Below are 16,853 nucleotides of genomic sequence, written 5' to 3'. Positions count from 1 at the left end.
CTTCCATTCGGCCTAGGTTTATCACCCCGCACCTTTACGAAATGCGTGGATGCAGCGCTGGCTCCTCTGAGACTCCAGGGCATTCGCGTATTAAACTATATCGACGACTGGTTGATCCTGGCTCGTTCCGAACAGTTGGCAGTTTCGGCATCGAGATGTCATTCTGTCTCACATAAAGAGGTTGGGGTTGCGGCTAAACACCAAGAAGAGTGTGCTCCTCCCAGCCCAGAGGACCACTTTTCTAGGGGTGATGTGGGATTCGACAACTATGCAAGCACGATTGTCTCCAGCATGTATTTCTGCGATTCTCACAGCCGTAAAGAGGGTAAAACTAGGCCAGTCACTCACTGTGAAACAGTTCCAGAGACTGGTGGGTCTCATGGCAGCTGCGTCCAACGTAATTACTTTTGGCCTTCTGTACATGAGACCCCTGCAGTGGTGACTCAGGACCAAGGGGTTTTCTCCGAGGGGAAATCCGTTTCGCATGATCAAGGTCACGCGGCAATGCCTACGTGCCTTGGTCATGTGGAAGAAACCTTGGTTCCTCGCCCAGGGCCCAGTATTGGGGGCTTCTTGTCGACGCGTAACGCTATCGACGGATGCTTCCCTCACAGGCTGGGGGGCGGTCATGAGTGGCCGCTCAGCGCGGGTGTCTGGCAGGACCATCAGCTTTCGTGGCATATAAACCGACTAGAGATGATGGCGGTATTTCAGGCTCTCAAATACTTCCTGCCAGACCTGAGAGGCCATCATGTGCTTGTCCGCACAGACAACACATCGGTGGTCTCTTACATCAACCATCAGGGGGGTCTGAGGTCCCGATTATTATGCAAACTGGCTCATCAGATCCTCCTATGGGCCCAGGGGAAATGACTGTCACTCAGGGCAGTTTATATTCCAGGGTGTTTGAATTTGAGAGCAGATATCCTGTCAAGGCAGGGGCTGATGCCCGGGGAGTGGAGACTTCACCCCGAGGTGGTGGAGCTCCTATGGGAGAACTATGGTCAAGCTCAGGTCGATCTTTTCGCATCTTACGATACAACCCATTGTCCTATTTGGTTCTGCCTCACATATCCAGCTCCTCTCGGACTGGACGCTATGGTGCAGGTGTGGCCGAGGCTGCACCTGTACGCATTCCCCCCGATATCATTGCTTCCGGGAGTTCTGGAGAGGGTTCGCCAAGAAGGGGCTCATCTATTATTAGTAGCCCCGCACTGGCCGATCCGAGTGTGGTTCTCGGACCTAGTGTCCCTTCTGTACGGCTCTCCCATGGAGATTCCTGTCAGAAGGGACTTGTTATCTCAAGCAGGGGGCACGATATTTCACCCTCGCCCGGAGTTGTGGAAACTGTGGGCTTGGCCTCTGAGGGGGCCCAGCTCTTAGAATCCAGTCTCTCGACTGAGGTCGTTAAGACCATCCTTCAATCCAGAGCTCCTTCCACGAGGAAACTATATTAATTTAAATGGAAACTGTTCTCTACATGGTCTGGAGAAAGCTTTTTAAATCCTGTTAACTGCCCGGTTGGTACAGTTCTCGATTTCCTACAAGACCGTTTCTATGCTGGATTATCTCCCTCCACCTTAAAGGTGTACGTAGCGGCTATATCTGCTTATCGCTCCCCTCTGGGGGCTTCTTCTCTTGGGAGAGATCCTCTTCTTATTCGTTTCCTCCGTGGTACATTGAGGCTGAGGCCTGCACTGCACTCTAGAGCACCGGCTTGGGATTTGGCTATTGTACTTGAGGGTCTGGCCCTGGCTCCCTTCGAGCCTATTGAAGAGGTTTCAGAGAAGTTCCTTACACTAAAAACTCTTTTTCTTCTTGCTATTTCTTCTATCAAGAGAAATGGAGATCTGCAAGCCCTGTCGGTGGCTCCTTCATGTTTGGAATTTGCACCTGGTATGGTCAAAGCATTTTTACACCCTAGGCCGGGTTACGTTCCTAAGGTTCCCACTAATGCGGCGGGCCTATTGTGCTGCAGGCTTTTTGCCCTCGACCTTTCAATATCCAAGATCAGGAAAGTCTCAATCTGTTATGTCCCGTTAGGGCTTTGGATGCCTACGTTCACAGAGCTGCCCTGTGGCGTAGATCAGAGCAGTTATTTGTCTGCTTCGGTTCAACCAATCAAGGTTGCCATGCATCGAGACAGGTAATGAGCAAGTGGGTAGTTGAGGCTATCTCACTTGCTTATGAAGCCCATTCTACAAGCTGCCTCTAAGGCTTTAATTTCAGGTGTTTCCCTTCAGGACATTTGTAATGCGGCAGGCTGGTCCTCACCGCATACATTTGTCAGATTTTACGACCTAGACCTCTCCACTCCCGGGGCTAGGCTGCTTGTTTCTTAGTGTGCGCAAGGACTCCACACAGAACGGGCAGTTCTCATTATGGCGTAGTGGGTATGGGGTTCCCACCGCGTCTCAACGCAGCTCGAGTTCCCTTGAAAGGGAACGTCTCAGGTTACGTATGTAAACCTGGTTCCCTGATAGGGAACGAGACGCTGCGTTCTCCTGCCATACTTCCTGCATGCCCTGATCGACTTGCTTCAGGCCTTTTCAGAAGCTGTCGCGGTCTGTTTTCAGCGGTGTTTTATAGCTTCCTGGTCTATGACGTCACCCGCCTATGACGTCTCGCTCTTCCATTGGACTGATTATACACGTGCTTCACGACGCAATCACGCACAGCGTTCCCACCGCGTCTCAACGCAGCGTCTCGTTCCCTATCTGGGAACCAGGGTTACATACGTAACCTGAGACGTTTTTTTAGGGCTAATCAACGTAAAAAAAATTTGTAACAATTATCGCAGAGGCATTATTCCTGTAAAATGGGTGTTTAAATTGTGTTTAAAGAATAAGGTTGCAGTGGAAGAACATTGGTAATTCTCCCTTGACCTTTACGTATTTTGATAAGAATACAACCCATCAGTATGGGACGTCGAATACGATCTAGCTGCTAAAGTTCAAACAGTTTAACAAATCCAAACTTCACGTCGGATCACAAAAATTCTACATACACATGATCGAAACTTAATGCGTCTCCCGTACTACTCTCCGCAGAAAATGTATGAGTTCCAGTCTGTTGTTCTGACTTTTAACCTTCATAATTTAAATTTCAAACTTTCATCCATGTGGTGTTACTTTTGTAACAACACTTTGTATTGTTACAATGTTGGTAGTATATGTAAGTAAACAATGTTAACTTGTTCTCCATGTTACCCAAGAAATTCACGTTTATTTATCAGCAAAAGTCATCTGGTGGATTTTTGACAGCTCCAGGGCTTTAGTGAAAACTACAGATTATACTTTTGCATTTTTGTATCCGCACCTACAGACAGTCGAATCGACAGAGGGTTATTAACTGAACATGTATTTTAAGGATAGGTTATCACTGAAAATTGTATCGTACTATGTCTACTCTTTAAACAGCGTTATGATAAAAATCTATGATAAAATCTGGAACACTATGGCAACAGCTTTCAATGGCGTTTTGGTTCGGTGGGGTTGGGCGGGAACTGACAGGATGGCAGTTAATTTCAGAACACTGTGTTCGTGGAAATCAAATTTGAAATGTTGACTACACACACACAGAGGTTTTTCAGATTTTCCGTAATGGCGTTCTCTCCATATTTACGATTCGTTGCAGCCTTTAGCCTCTGCCTACAATGCTCTGTATCCTTCACTAAACGTTTACTCTTGTTCTTGCACCTGGGAACAATACAAGTCGACACCATTGTGATTAGAACTTTTCTAAAAAGTATTTCCAACTGAAGAAAGGCGGTATTTGACTCTGGTAAGCATATCCATAGCAGACTGGTGGGAGTTGCCTTGGATGGCATCATGGGTGTTAAAGTTTTCCTACCTATTTGGCAAAAGGGAAGTTTTCTCAACTAGCAGCGATTAAAAAAAAAACTTTCTAATTTATAGGCAGCAAAGCTTTATTAAAGGCCCATTTCTCCAGTGGTGAAGTACCCCTTAAAGATTAAAATCTAGTCTGAAGGAGTATGAATTCATTTCTGAAGTTCAATGCTTAGGGTTAGGGGTTTAAAACAAACCTAAAACAAAGTTATATCCTATGTGCCGTCATGCAAACACTGTAAAAATCAACCTGTTTTATTAAAGAATGATGAGAACAAAATATGAGGCTTGTCTTAATCAGAATGTATCCGGACTACAGGTGGGAGGAAAATGTGTTTTATGTGGCAGATAATTACAGAGCAAATTCTCAATGTCACGCTTCACATGGGATTGATGGCTTTGTCATTAATGTTGTTGTTTTGACTCATTTCTTCCTGCAATGACAGCTGTTGCCCCCATTGATAAGTTTCATTGGCAGCAAAAGATTAACTCCAAATTAGAAATGCCCTCCACAGGAACTCGTAATTATGGATCCAGACACACTCCATCTCTGCCAGTCTCCCGCTACGGAGCCGTATGGGTGTTCAGGCTGAATCTAAAACGATGCTTAAAGTCCAGCATTAGAACTGGGTCTGTGGTCAAGGCCATGTTTGGTAAGTCTGGTGGGTATTTATGTGCAAGGGTCAAAAGCCCAGAGGTCATTAGGCGGATGATGACTGGCACAGCACATTCCTCTGTCTTTCGCTCCCACGCCACATAGTGGTGAAAGTCTGCTCCCTTCATACGTCTACAGCCTCTCCTGCAGAGGTGGTCCACATACCCAGTTCCCAGTGGGGGGCTGGAGGCATGAGCAAAACACAGACCACACGGCCTATCTGCACCTGTTAGGGATCTTGAACAGACTCGCAGACAATAAGGTAATTGAGGGATGGGCATTTCTGCCTGCTCAAAGGTTGGAGTAAAATTCCATGAGAAGCAGGGGGTTCCATCGCTGCTCATGTTTAATTGTTGGCACAAAGCCACAGAAAGTGTTTGGACACTTAAGTCACAATTTTTGTGATTTTGATGCCAAAATGTATAGAATGTTGTTGCATTAGAAAAAAAACTTTTTTTTTAAATTAATTGCATTAGAAAGTTGCATTTTCTAATTAGAGGTATCTTTGCAATATTTTTTTGTGAATGTATGAAGTCAGTTCCCCTCAAATTCACATTGATGACCTAGCACAAATAAAGTAAATGTCACTTGGTTTGATGATGTTGTTTTTGTGATAGTTTATTGTGTCACTCAACTTGTAGATCCTGGTACACGCGTCTGCCAGTCACCCCTATGTGTAGCCAGAACAGTCTATAGATTTCATCTGACCTCTAAAACACCAGACATTTGCCCTTCATGCCAAGTAGCAGCTGGGGATTTAGTCACACTTCCTGTGGGTGGGGACCCATGTCATTTCCTCTGAGGCTAACGTTCTCATATCATAGTGAGCCCTCTGGTGCCAGAACGAACAGGAAACTTTCAGAGAACGCAAGCCCCGACATAATCCATGCCTCCCAGAACGACCAATAAAGCTGTCCGGGTGAAAAGAGAGCCACCTAAACCAATAAGAAAAGGTATGAAGTGACTCATTGGGGAACTGTTGCTAAGCTTTAATTAACGAAATCTCATCTTCTGCCTTTAAAAGACAGAAAGCCGAACTGGTCTCTGATCAGCAGCTGCCGAGTCTTTGTTATTCCATGTCCCTGCCGCCCACGCACATGCAGAGAGAGAGATAAATCACATTTACAGACCAAGCCTGCCGCTAAGTAATCCATTATGACAAAACCAAATTCTTGTTAAGGTGTCTGATGATGTTTTAGTGCAATGGATGAGAAGAGGCAGATATATGACATGCTGCATCAGCCATCTGTGAGCCTAGCGTATGGCTTAACACTTCGACGGAAGAAGAAAACTGACAAATACAAAAGACAGGCTGCTTTTTGAGCGTATGGGGACATTCATCTAAAGTATTAATCCTGCCAGCACCACAAAGGTTATTACTAAGTGTCGCTGACTGATGTGCCGGCCCTATATTGACCAATGATGCATGATGTGGTGCTATTATGAGGGTAAAATGTTGTTCAAACCATACCACCGTATACCAATCGCCTGGTGTCCATCATTTACATAAGACTGCAAGTGTCAAAGAAGGAAGAACGACACTCATTTAGCCAACAATAATCCAGAGCTTCCCGAGACGACACAGCTACACTGCAGTAGCTGGATTGTGATAGATTTTGTAATTAAATGATTCCCCTCGGGAAACACCTGACATGTTAGCACCCTCAAAGTCATCAGGCAACCCTAATGAATGAGGGTATGTGATTCAGGCTTCATTTTCACAATGTCACCCTGCAAAATACATTACTTACCTGCCCAGACTGATGCTCGTCACCCACACCTTTCTTGTCATTCTCTTATTTTCGCTGAGGATACAAACAGCCTCCCAGATCTGCACATCACAATCACAGAGCCAAGGTACACTGCTGTTGCTATGGTTACCAGCCGGGCTCAGCGTCCACAGATGCTCATTGCAATTTTAAGCTGCAAAAAGAATCCTGATAGAGGGCACGAGTCCATACATCCACCCACATAGGCACACATTCACACGTTATATATACGCACACAAAGCTCATAGTACATATGGGCTCTGAAGCACAGCTGCACATAAACACTGACGCCCACACATACTCACTCACTACACTCATACACTCTCACTGGCCCACAATGCATCATGGCCAACATCGTTGTGCAATTACTCCTGCAATTTCATCATTCAAAAATGCTCACAAAGTCCCTGTGTGGTATTTTTTGTTTTTAGTCACACACACACACATATACATACATATACATATACATATATATATGGTATATTGCATTGTGATAAAAATGATTTAGAAACATAATTACCAATCAACAGTGTGAAAAACATGCCCTGATTATTTTTAACTAGATTCGACAATGTTTTACTTCTAGCTTTCAATATTTTGACTCTAATTGGCTACAATGGCGATTTGGTTCAAGTTGATGGTTCATCTGACTAAGGGAGATAAATATTTACAAAACTCAACAAAAAAAAGCGAGCAATGAGAGAGAGAGAGAGAGAGAGAGAGAGAGAGAGAGAGAGAGAGAGAGGGAGAGAGAGAGAGAGAGAGAGAGAGAGAGAGAGAGAGGCTGATGAAAGCATTGCTTGCTTGAAGAAATTGATGATATTCTCTTGATATTCTCACGGGATATGTGCAGCTCTGGTGTAATGAAGGCTTTGCCTCGTAATAAATTTCCTCCATATTTGAAAGAACCCAACTAAACCTGTCACTTTCACCAGTTTTTGACAGAGACATCTCTAGGCTATGAACTGTTTGAACATAAAAGATCTATGCAAATCAACATGTAGGTAATTAACACGGATGTGAATTCAACAATTCTGATTGTGATTTGAATTTCACTAAACAACTTAATGAACTATTTATTAAACACTAGTAAATAAATACAAATTGTATATTTTATACATATTTTAATGTTTCTTGTTAATTACAGGTCAGGTCAGGTCAGGAGTGGAGAGGAGGAGAGACTTCTGCAATTTATATGCTCACACAATTTTTCAGTATGGCTAATATATTAATGGCTTTCGTTCTTTTGCTTCATATGAATAAATGTAGAATACATGTAGTGTATGTGGAGTTAAGTGTACGTTTATTAGTCGAATAGAAGAAAAAAAAATCTTTTTTAGGAAGAGGATAGGAGAGGAGAGGATTGTGGCGAGCAGGACGAGGCCGAGGGCCATGAGAGAACAGCGTGAGGTCACTGGCGTGATTGATGATGAGCGACACCTGCACCCTGCACCGGTCTCGTATCTCTCACGGAGGAGCTACGGAAGCATAAAAGGAGGAGCGACGACAGTTAAGGACTAGAGAGAGAACCAGGCCTGGAATTTAATGTTGTGTTTTGTTTACGGTTATTAACCGTAAACTCAACACAACATTAAAGTCCAGGCCTGGTTCTTGTGTGTGGCAGTCGTCCGTGAGGGGCTGCTGCCTTTACTTTCGTTTTGTTGTTTGTTTATGTTACACGATTAAAGTTTGTTAAATGTTCGGCGGTTCCCTCCTCCTTTTTCCCATTGCAAACTAACATTTGTTACAAGGATATTATGAGATTAACCACTAGTGCTGGGTATTGACCCAAATTTCACGATACGATTTCGAATCACAAGCTTGATATTCGATTCAATTCGATATCCATTATTTTAGATATCAGATACAGTACATGGCAAATTTTAAAGGAAAAAAAATCTCTCAACTAATGCTGTGAACTATACATGGGAGGCAGGATAAAATTAACTGATCTGTATACAAGCACTAATTACACAAGGATTTTTTTTATATAATAATAAAGTTATAATACTAACTTTTCAATTACACAATCAGATTTCTTTTGTTTTATTTTTATTTTTATTTTTGGCATTGCTCCCCTTTTATAGGATAGGACAGTAGCTAGACAGGAAGCGAGGTAGGAGAGAGAGAGAGGGGACAGGATCAGGAAAGGACTCGAACTCGTGTCGCCCGAAGCACAGACATAATCATATTTCTACTCCAATTCATTTCTGAAATATAAACATTTAAATGGTGGCTGTCATAAAAACTTTGATTTGACATGCATTAAATATTAAAGAACAATTAAAATTATAATGAATGTGTAATGTGGTGCATATACAGTGTTTATCAAAATGCTCCTCTCAAGAGTTCATTTTTCTAACTGACTAACCGATTTATGGTCACTGAATATGTTTTTTTCTGAGGTACAGTAAATGTGACGTCACATGAAATGTTCATTCATGATTATTTCACGCTGTAACTGGTATTAAAGCGGAGTAGATGATCAGTTCACATGCGCTCCGTGCTGCTGCTTCTCTTGAACTGATGCGCTACAGCAATCGGTCACGCCACATTAAACAGCGGCAAAACCTATTTATTTTTTTCATTTCTTGATAAAATGGACATAATATGAAATCCGAGACTTTGTTTTATAAAGTAACAAAGCACAAAGTTTATTTGTGATTTATTAGACTGGAGGCGTGCTACAATGTTCCGTTTATTCAACAACTGAAAACAGGATAGAATAATCTATTCTTGGGATTTAAGAATCAATATTGGTTCGTACATACAAAGCCTACTGTACCATATTTGATACTAGGGCTGGCCACTAATAGTTGTCTAATAGTTAGTAGACTAGAAGACCGCCCAGGAAGATACAATTCGTATTCCAATTCGGTCGGTTGACCCATGTAAATTGCATAAATCCGCTTTGTTTTGTTTTTTGAGAGAGAGAGAGATCCACGTGTCGTCGACCGTGAAACTGATGCGCATGTTGTCGACTCATCCAACGCGGGAAACTGGACATAAACTGCATCCTGAACGGCTGTTTCATTCTGGACGTAATTCAGGCAAGTTATCTTGTTTTTACTTTAATGAATTATGAGTGTCCATGAAAGATAAACACCAAAGAAAGATTAATTGTTTCTCATTAAAAGAGTCATTTTCTCTTCAGTGGGGAATTGTCGTGTCAGTATAAGTTTCAAAACGCTGTAAAACCGTACAATGTAATTCTGAGTCATCTATATCAGTGGTTCTCAAGGTGACAGAAGGGGGTACGCGAACAATATGCTGAGGTTTGTCGTTCATTTAATTCTAGCCCATCTTAAAATAACATCAAAACTGAGCATGTATTTCTAGCAGGTAAAATGTCGTAAAAGAATAACATCCGATCAAATTACCTAATCTTTTTTGGTCAAAACTTTCTGCACTCACACAAGCAGCGTGTATATGATAGAGCGCAGATTATGTTGTCTTGGCAAATGGCGCTATACTGCCGTTTTCGACCATGCACCTTTGTAAAAGTGGGTATTTAGCACTTACTAGCATGAACAACAAATATAGACACAGGCTGTGCATAGAGATCGATTTAAGATTCATCTCTCTCCAATACAAAAACGTACCCTGTGTGACTTCCTGTGTTTAATGTTGATCACATTATACGAATATCCACACGATTGCAAATGTGACATTGATTTTATACAACAGTTCAACAAACGAAAGGTATTAATATTAAGTGATGTTCATTTTAAACACGGTATTGTCAGTTTTTTTTTGCAACACATTAGTAGCTCAAATGAAAGCCGCAACAGTGTTGGTGAACGAATCTGCGACTTTGAACAAATCGTGAATCAATGATTAATTCATAATTACAGCCACTTGGTTCGTTACTGAATTAATGAATGACTCGATGACTCACTCATAAAGACTGTGACTTGCCGCTACCTACTGGCGGTTTTAATTTAAAATTTAAAAGCATCACTTTGTTTTTACTCTCATTGCATTTTTCTCTATTGAACATTTTATTTTATTTAAAGCATTATTTATTTTATAAAGGTTTTTGTAAAGGTAAAAAATAAAATTGGAAAAATCTATTTAAGGGGGAAAATATTGTCCCTTACTGAAAAAGGTGTGATTGCAGGCCACTCTAAAAAGTTTGAGAACCACTGATCTATATGATATCCATTTAAACAACATAGACTGAAATTGCGAAATGTCTTAAACAATATTAAATTGTAAACGAGACTTCTCAGCAATGAACAGGTTAAGTGATTTTAAAACCATAATGCAAGAAATTTTCTATTTAAAAACAAAACTGACATGTGAAATAAAGTTCAAAGCAAGCACCTTGCAGCATGCTTAAGGATTAGGATGCAGGGAGATTGTTGGCCCATGAAAGATTGCGAGTTGATTTACTGCCGTTGATTTGGGACATTGGTATTATGGTACAGTCACAGCCCTGACACAACATTCACAATCACACCCACACCCACACTATTACAGTATGCTCCAGCTTACAGACCTTCAGTGTTCTCTTAAAGGAAGGGGCAGGAGAAGGATACAAAGCACAAATTTATATCATTCTAGGCAATTCATAAGTCACAATTCAGATTAAGTTCACTTTCAATGCACTTTGCCACTTAGGGTGTATTCACACCTGCCTTGTTTGGTTCGATTGAATCGAACTCTAGTTCGTTTCCCCCCTTGGTGCGGACCTTTTGGGCAGGTGTGAATACAGCAATCGAACTCGGGTGCGGACCAAACAACCGAACCGAGACCCAGCTGAAGAGGTGGTCTCGGTACGGTTCCAAACGAACTCTGGTACGGTTCGTTTACGGTGTGAACATGAACCGACCCAATTGCAAGAAAGCACTGCGCCTTTGAGTTAACAGGCTTCCGTAGTCGGAGATTTTGGCATAATGGTTTGTGTTATTGTTGTTCAAGTGCGAAAGAGAATTCCATTCCGGCGCGCTGTCTGGCCACACGATACTGTTGCGCGTCTTTCTGCGCGTCGTGTGTGCATCATTGGAATGGAATGAATGAATGAGTGTGTGCATCAGGACATTCACAAACAGAGCGTTCTCTTTAGTCTAATCGTGCATAGATGCAAAAAAAACTTTTGCAGTTCATATAATGTAACGATAGTTATAATACAAGGATGATGCTGCATTAAACTGGACAAACTTAATCGCAAGCGTTAACATTGACAGCACTTGTTAGCAGTATATACAATAAGAATCTCATTATTTGAATGTGTGAACATTTAGCCCCTCTCTATGAATGAAAACTTTATACCTTATCCGTCTTCTGCGCAGTTTCTTCATATTGCGTTTGTACAGAATAACACAAAATTAGTAAAATAACAAATATTGCAGTACGAAATATCTCCATGCTGAGCCTTTTTTGCACTTCCTGATTTCCCTACTTGAGAATCCTTGTCCAATGAATGGACGACCTTAGCACACGTGTGGTTTTGTTTACAAATTTTGGTTCACTTGCAAAAAGAGCAGTGTGAAAGCGAACCGTACCAAAAAAAAAAAAAACGGACCAAAGCAAGTGAACTATCGGACTTTCCTGGTGTGAATACACCCTTAGTCTCTCTCCAAACTCACACAATGGAAAACCATGTGGAATGACATGTGGAAGCGCTAAAACAAATGCAGCACCATCTGTAGATAAGGACGTAAGGGCAGAGAAAGCTCAGTTTCATGGTAGCACATGGAGGACTGAGTGGTACATAGTGTATGCATTGCTACACTGTCTCTGAGCATCAATCTCGAGATGAATTCCAGCCAAGCTATCACTTTCCATCATTTGCCACAAGGAAATATGATCCACTGGTACATCCAACCCATTAAGTTGTTTAGACAGAACTCAATAGCTTAGATGAAGTCAAGGGAATAACATTCATTCATATCTGTGGGTCCAAATAAAAGATCCAATTAATTTGTTTCACTTTGCTTTGAGCAAACACACCACTGTATTTGGCTCTACCTGCTGGGATAGAACTGAACAGAAGATTATAACTGGCTGTATATTTATATATATATATATTTAAAAAAAAAAAATTCAGTTTACCTAAGAGATCAATCCAGAACATGAGCGAGGAGAGCGGTGTGACTATATTTCTGTACTAATTGTCATTCTGTTTGAATGTCTTGAATAAATGTCTTAATTGCTGTAGGCCTATAGATGACAGTTATGATATTTGTGGCTGAATCAAACATATCCTCATGGCTATGATCAGATGCTTTCTTTACTGCTGTTTTCTACCAGCTGAAACGGCCCATTACAGATCAGTCTATTGAGGGCCCAGCTTCCCAATTCAGTCATGTACAGCACTCACCCCACCTGAAAGATGAGATGCAGAACTGGGAGAAAAATATTCAAGTAACAATAAATGAAGGACATAAAGCCACTGGTGCATGAGGTTAAAGCTTTCAGAAATGCAGACACACCAGAGTGGAAAACCACAAAGCAAAATGGATTTCGTCCATAATTTGCTGAAGGTTATAAAATTAGGACTGCTCTCATTTGCATAACGTTCCCAAAGTAAATGATCTTCATTATGTGCTAAATTGACTCAATTGTTCATAGTTAATTGACCTGTCCGTGTCCAGGCACTAACAGCTGTGATTATGAGCGCCACCCACACAAGTCACAGTTCAGTATTACTGCGCTCCCAAAAGCCATTTATTGCGTGAGGCAAGCTAATGAGACCGCATTTAACAAAACATCCGTAAATCATCTGTGTATAATCTTGACCTCTAGAGTAAGATGTATGGCTTGGTCTGACAGACACATACAAAAACAGAATATGTCATCAGCAGTGTGTTAATTGTGTCATAGCATGTAACAAATGTTTTGTCAGAAATCAATTCCAAGTAATAAGTGAGAAAACATATCCTTGGTAAAAATGAATAAATATGAGGATCTGGTGCTCTGAATGTGACTGGAGGGATGTGAGGGAGCTTGTGGGCATTGAGTAAGGCTTTAGTTGGGTGTCTGTGTGTGGCCGTCTCACCAGAACTCTGCCGGTAAGGGTCTGTGCTGAGATCATGACCCCCGCCCAGTCTTTGACTGAAGTCATCCAGCCCACCTCACTGGCTGGGGCCTCATCTTTATCATTCAGGATCTTCGGTGTGCCATCAGCCTGAATGTTTACAGGGTTATTCACCTTCTGTGCCTCCTGGAAAAAAGAGCACAAAAGCAGAAAAGTAAGCAACAGTATAGTTATGAGTTTCAAACACTGTGACTGTGTAGCGATATAAAATTAAGCACCATTGTGAATCTTTTGGTGGTTTTGATAAGAAGTTATTTGAGTCATCAATCAAAAAAGAATTCACAGAAGTCTAGTAAGGCACTTTAATATATTACATTTTTTTATTAAACAATATGTAGGTGAATATTGATGTTTATCATTGTGTTTATTACCAGTCTTGCTATTAGTTACAGGTATTTATATTGCTGCGTATAAATATTTTAAATAAATAAATATCATTCGTGCCTTAATTCATTGACAAACACGATTTATTTTGTTTTATCTACATTTTGTCAAAATTATTCTTCCTCTAGCTGAGGTAGGAAAAAAATCTGAATAAATATAACAAGATATATATTGTCATAATATCACAAAAGGTTGACAAATATGGGGATTTAATTTTCCAGCTATGCCACACAGCTTTTATACAAACCCATGGCACTTCATGATAAATTTAATATTTTAAAAATTCATACCAAAATAAACTCATGAAAAAAATCTGATAGAACTGAAACCGACATAAATAATATTTCAGTGTGTTATTTTTTTATGAGGGCTAATTTAATTAGTCATGATGATTTATGCTCTTAAGATTCAAAAAAGGTAAAAAATTGATAAAGAAACAAAGAAACTTTGAAGTTCAATGTCAGAAACTGCTTTCATAACACACTATTTTTGCCTGTTTCTACAGCTTGACTCATGCTATAGTTTGACAGGCTAAAACCTACATCACGTTAGACATCAAACTCGCTGTCAGGTTTCTGACAGCTGGGATAGGCCTGAGAGGAAGCAGCGAGGAGAGGAGATTTTTGAGGCCCAGTAAAAGAGCATCTCTCAGACTGCCTGACGCATACAGCGGCTGGCGGTGTGTAGGCCGAGGCAGGGACAGATATGATTCACAGGCTCAGGGAGTCGCTGTGGGATTCTGGGGTTACATCCGCAGGGCTAGGCAACACTTCACAGTCAGGTGGGTGGATGAAAATACAGCCATCATGCGCTCAGTGGTGCAGCCTGATGCTTTAGAAGCTGCACTGGAGGAATCACTCATATTTAACTGTGGGGTTGGCAGGGAACTAACGCACTTGGGCAATGATGCATAAATAGTAATACTAATTTCTGCAAGAGCATAACAATCTTTTTAACATCTCTGTCTGCTCAGTGGAATCATGCTGGAACAGAATATCAGCATAATGTAAAAAGCTTTCTGTTTCGCAACAAAAACAAAGAATATTATCCAGTTTATCCCAATGAAAATGGAGCAGAGATCATAAAATGGCTAGTGATGGACTGAAATATAACCAAGGAAACAAATGGATATCTGACATTGAGATAACGTCGTCCACTTGGCAAATTAGAAGAAATTTCACCTCTCTACTGTGTGAACTACAAAGTCTACAGAACTTGTCAACACAAAAACAATTTCCATTTTCAATTTATAAATAAAAAGAATAAAATATTTGTCAATTCTGTGTAAATCTTAATGTCAGTCATTAAAGGGATAGTTCACCCAAAAATGAAAATTCTGTCAGTATTTACTCACCCTCATGTTGTTCCAACCCCATAAGACCTTCGTTCATCTTCGGAACACGAATTAAGATATTTTTGATTCAATCTGAGAGCTGGATCACTCCTCCATACTCCTCCATAGGGTTCAAAAGGATTGAAACTTGCCGGTCTCGAAAAGTTATTAAAGACATCGTTAAAATAGTCTAAGTGACTACAGTGGCTCAATCTTATGTTTATCAAACGACGAGAATACTTTTTGTGCGCAAAAACAAACAAAAATAACGACTTTATTTCAACTATACATTTCCTTTTTCCTTTACATTTTTGATAAACTTTAGATTGAGCCACTGTAGTCACTTGGACTATTTTAACGATGTCTGTAATAACTTTTAGGGGCTGGCAAGTTCAATCCCTGAAGAAGCCTATGGAGGAGTATGGAGGAGTGATCCAGCTCTCAGATTTCATCAAAAATATCTTAATTCGTGTTCCGAAGATGAACGAAGGTCTTACGGGGTTTGAACAACATGAGGGTGACAGAATTTTCATTTTTGGGTGAACTAACCCTTTAAGTCTGTCATGAACATTTTAGCTGTGTATCAGCCATCCCGCTTTGAGGTATTGGTATAAACATCATGAGTCATGAAAAAAAAAACTGTATTTGCCATAAAAACTTTATTTGACTTTAAACATGGCTTTCACACTGTTACAAAAAAAATCTATTTCACATAAACATAGTTTTTTTTTAACTTTATATTCACATTATAAGAATCCTAGCTTGCCTCCGTTACACTCACCCCCTAAACCTCACTCCCATCCGGGTCATGGCAACAAATGTAACCGGTCCTACTTTATCCACTTGCATGGGAGGCAGGCGTGCTGAAAAGGACGCTAAAGGTCTCTAGAGTCAGTCCCTAGTGTGCCTCTTGAGGCCAGGGGAGTGAGGTTTACACAACATGAAATCTTCATTAACAGACAGCAGGATCATTTGAGTGACATGTAGAACACAAAACCGACGGGAGCTGCTCTGGGGTGCGTTTCCCAAAGCCAACTATGGTCGCAAGTTCCATCGTTACCAATAGAGTTCACTGGAAATTACGATCACAGTTGGCCAACAATGCTTTTGGGAAATGCACCCCCGGTGAACAAAAGTGGCTGGATCTAAAACGTTCAGATGACATACAACTCATATCTCTGTTGCTGCAAGTTACCAAAACCACACAAAAAATAACTGAACATGTAAATAACTGAACTGTATGTGAATGTAACCATATTAAGGACTCAAATACAGGACTGACGACTGCATTCTGCTGCTGTATGAACGATGCCTCAGACATGTAAAATATAAAAGCAGGCTTGCACTTGTCAGTAGTAAACAAACAGATTTGCGGGTGTTGTCTAAGATTCACTTCACAATCATGCTCTGGGTGGAAGGTCAGAGATAAAGATGTGAACACATCCCTAGAGAAGTTCAGCACTCTGGTACTGCCACAGAGGATGCTAAGCTATGATGGAAAGATGTATGATTCAGATGAGAGCGAAACTAATGAGAGTCTCAGGAGGAGAGAAACTGTTCCATCAACAAAAGGGAAGAACAAAACACACACGCATAAATGTGTTATAAAACTAAACTCCAGGACAAATTAAAACCACTGAGCATTAATAATCTACTTGCTCAATGCAGTCCTACTTAAGCACTTGTTACAGGTGCTGTTAGCAGAAAGTACCAGGTTCTAAAGATAGCAAGGAAGAAAAGTAATTTTTGAATGTTGTGTGAGGTGGTTTATCCCAGGACTGATATATCAGCCAGTCCTCAGGCTGTAGCATCCAGTGAGGTA

At 41.0% G+C, this 16,853-nt stretch overlaps 1 protein-coding gene across 12 annotated transcripts in view; it reads right to left on the bottom strand.

Annotated features, from left to right (window-relative positions):
• Positions 1-16,853, bottom strand: part of kcnma1a (potassium large conductance calcium-activated channel, subfamily M, alpha member 1a) — a 243,605-nt gene that overhangs the window by 163,648 nt on the left and 63,104 nt on the right. For all 12 annotated transcript variants that reach the window (XM_077197115.1, XM_077197118.1, XM_077197117.1 and 9 more), the window contains exon 2: positions 13,276-13,440. In XM_077197115.1, the coding sequence (XP_077053230.1) occupies positions 13,276-13,440 (165 nt within the window). The remainder of the gene's footprint in view (positions 1-13,275; positions 13,441-16,853) is intronic.

This window comes from Siphateles boraxobius, unplaced genomic scaffold (genome assembly GCF_051911475.1).
Source record: "Siphateles boraxobius isolate OS27281-9 unplaced genomic scaffold, OSU_SipBor_1 37, whole genome shotgun sequence".
In the NCBI taxonomy this organism is placed as follows: Eukaryota; Metazoa; Chordata; class Actinopteri; order Cypriniformes; family Leuciscidae; genus Siphateles; species Siphateles boraxobius.
This window is presented reverse-complemented; position numbering and strand designations above follow the sequence as displayed.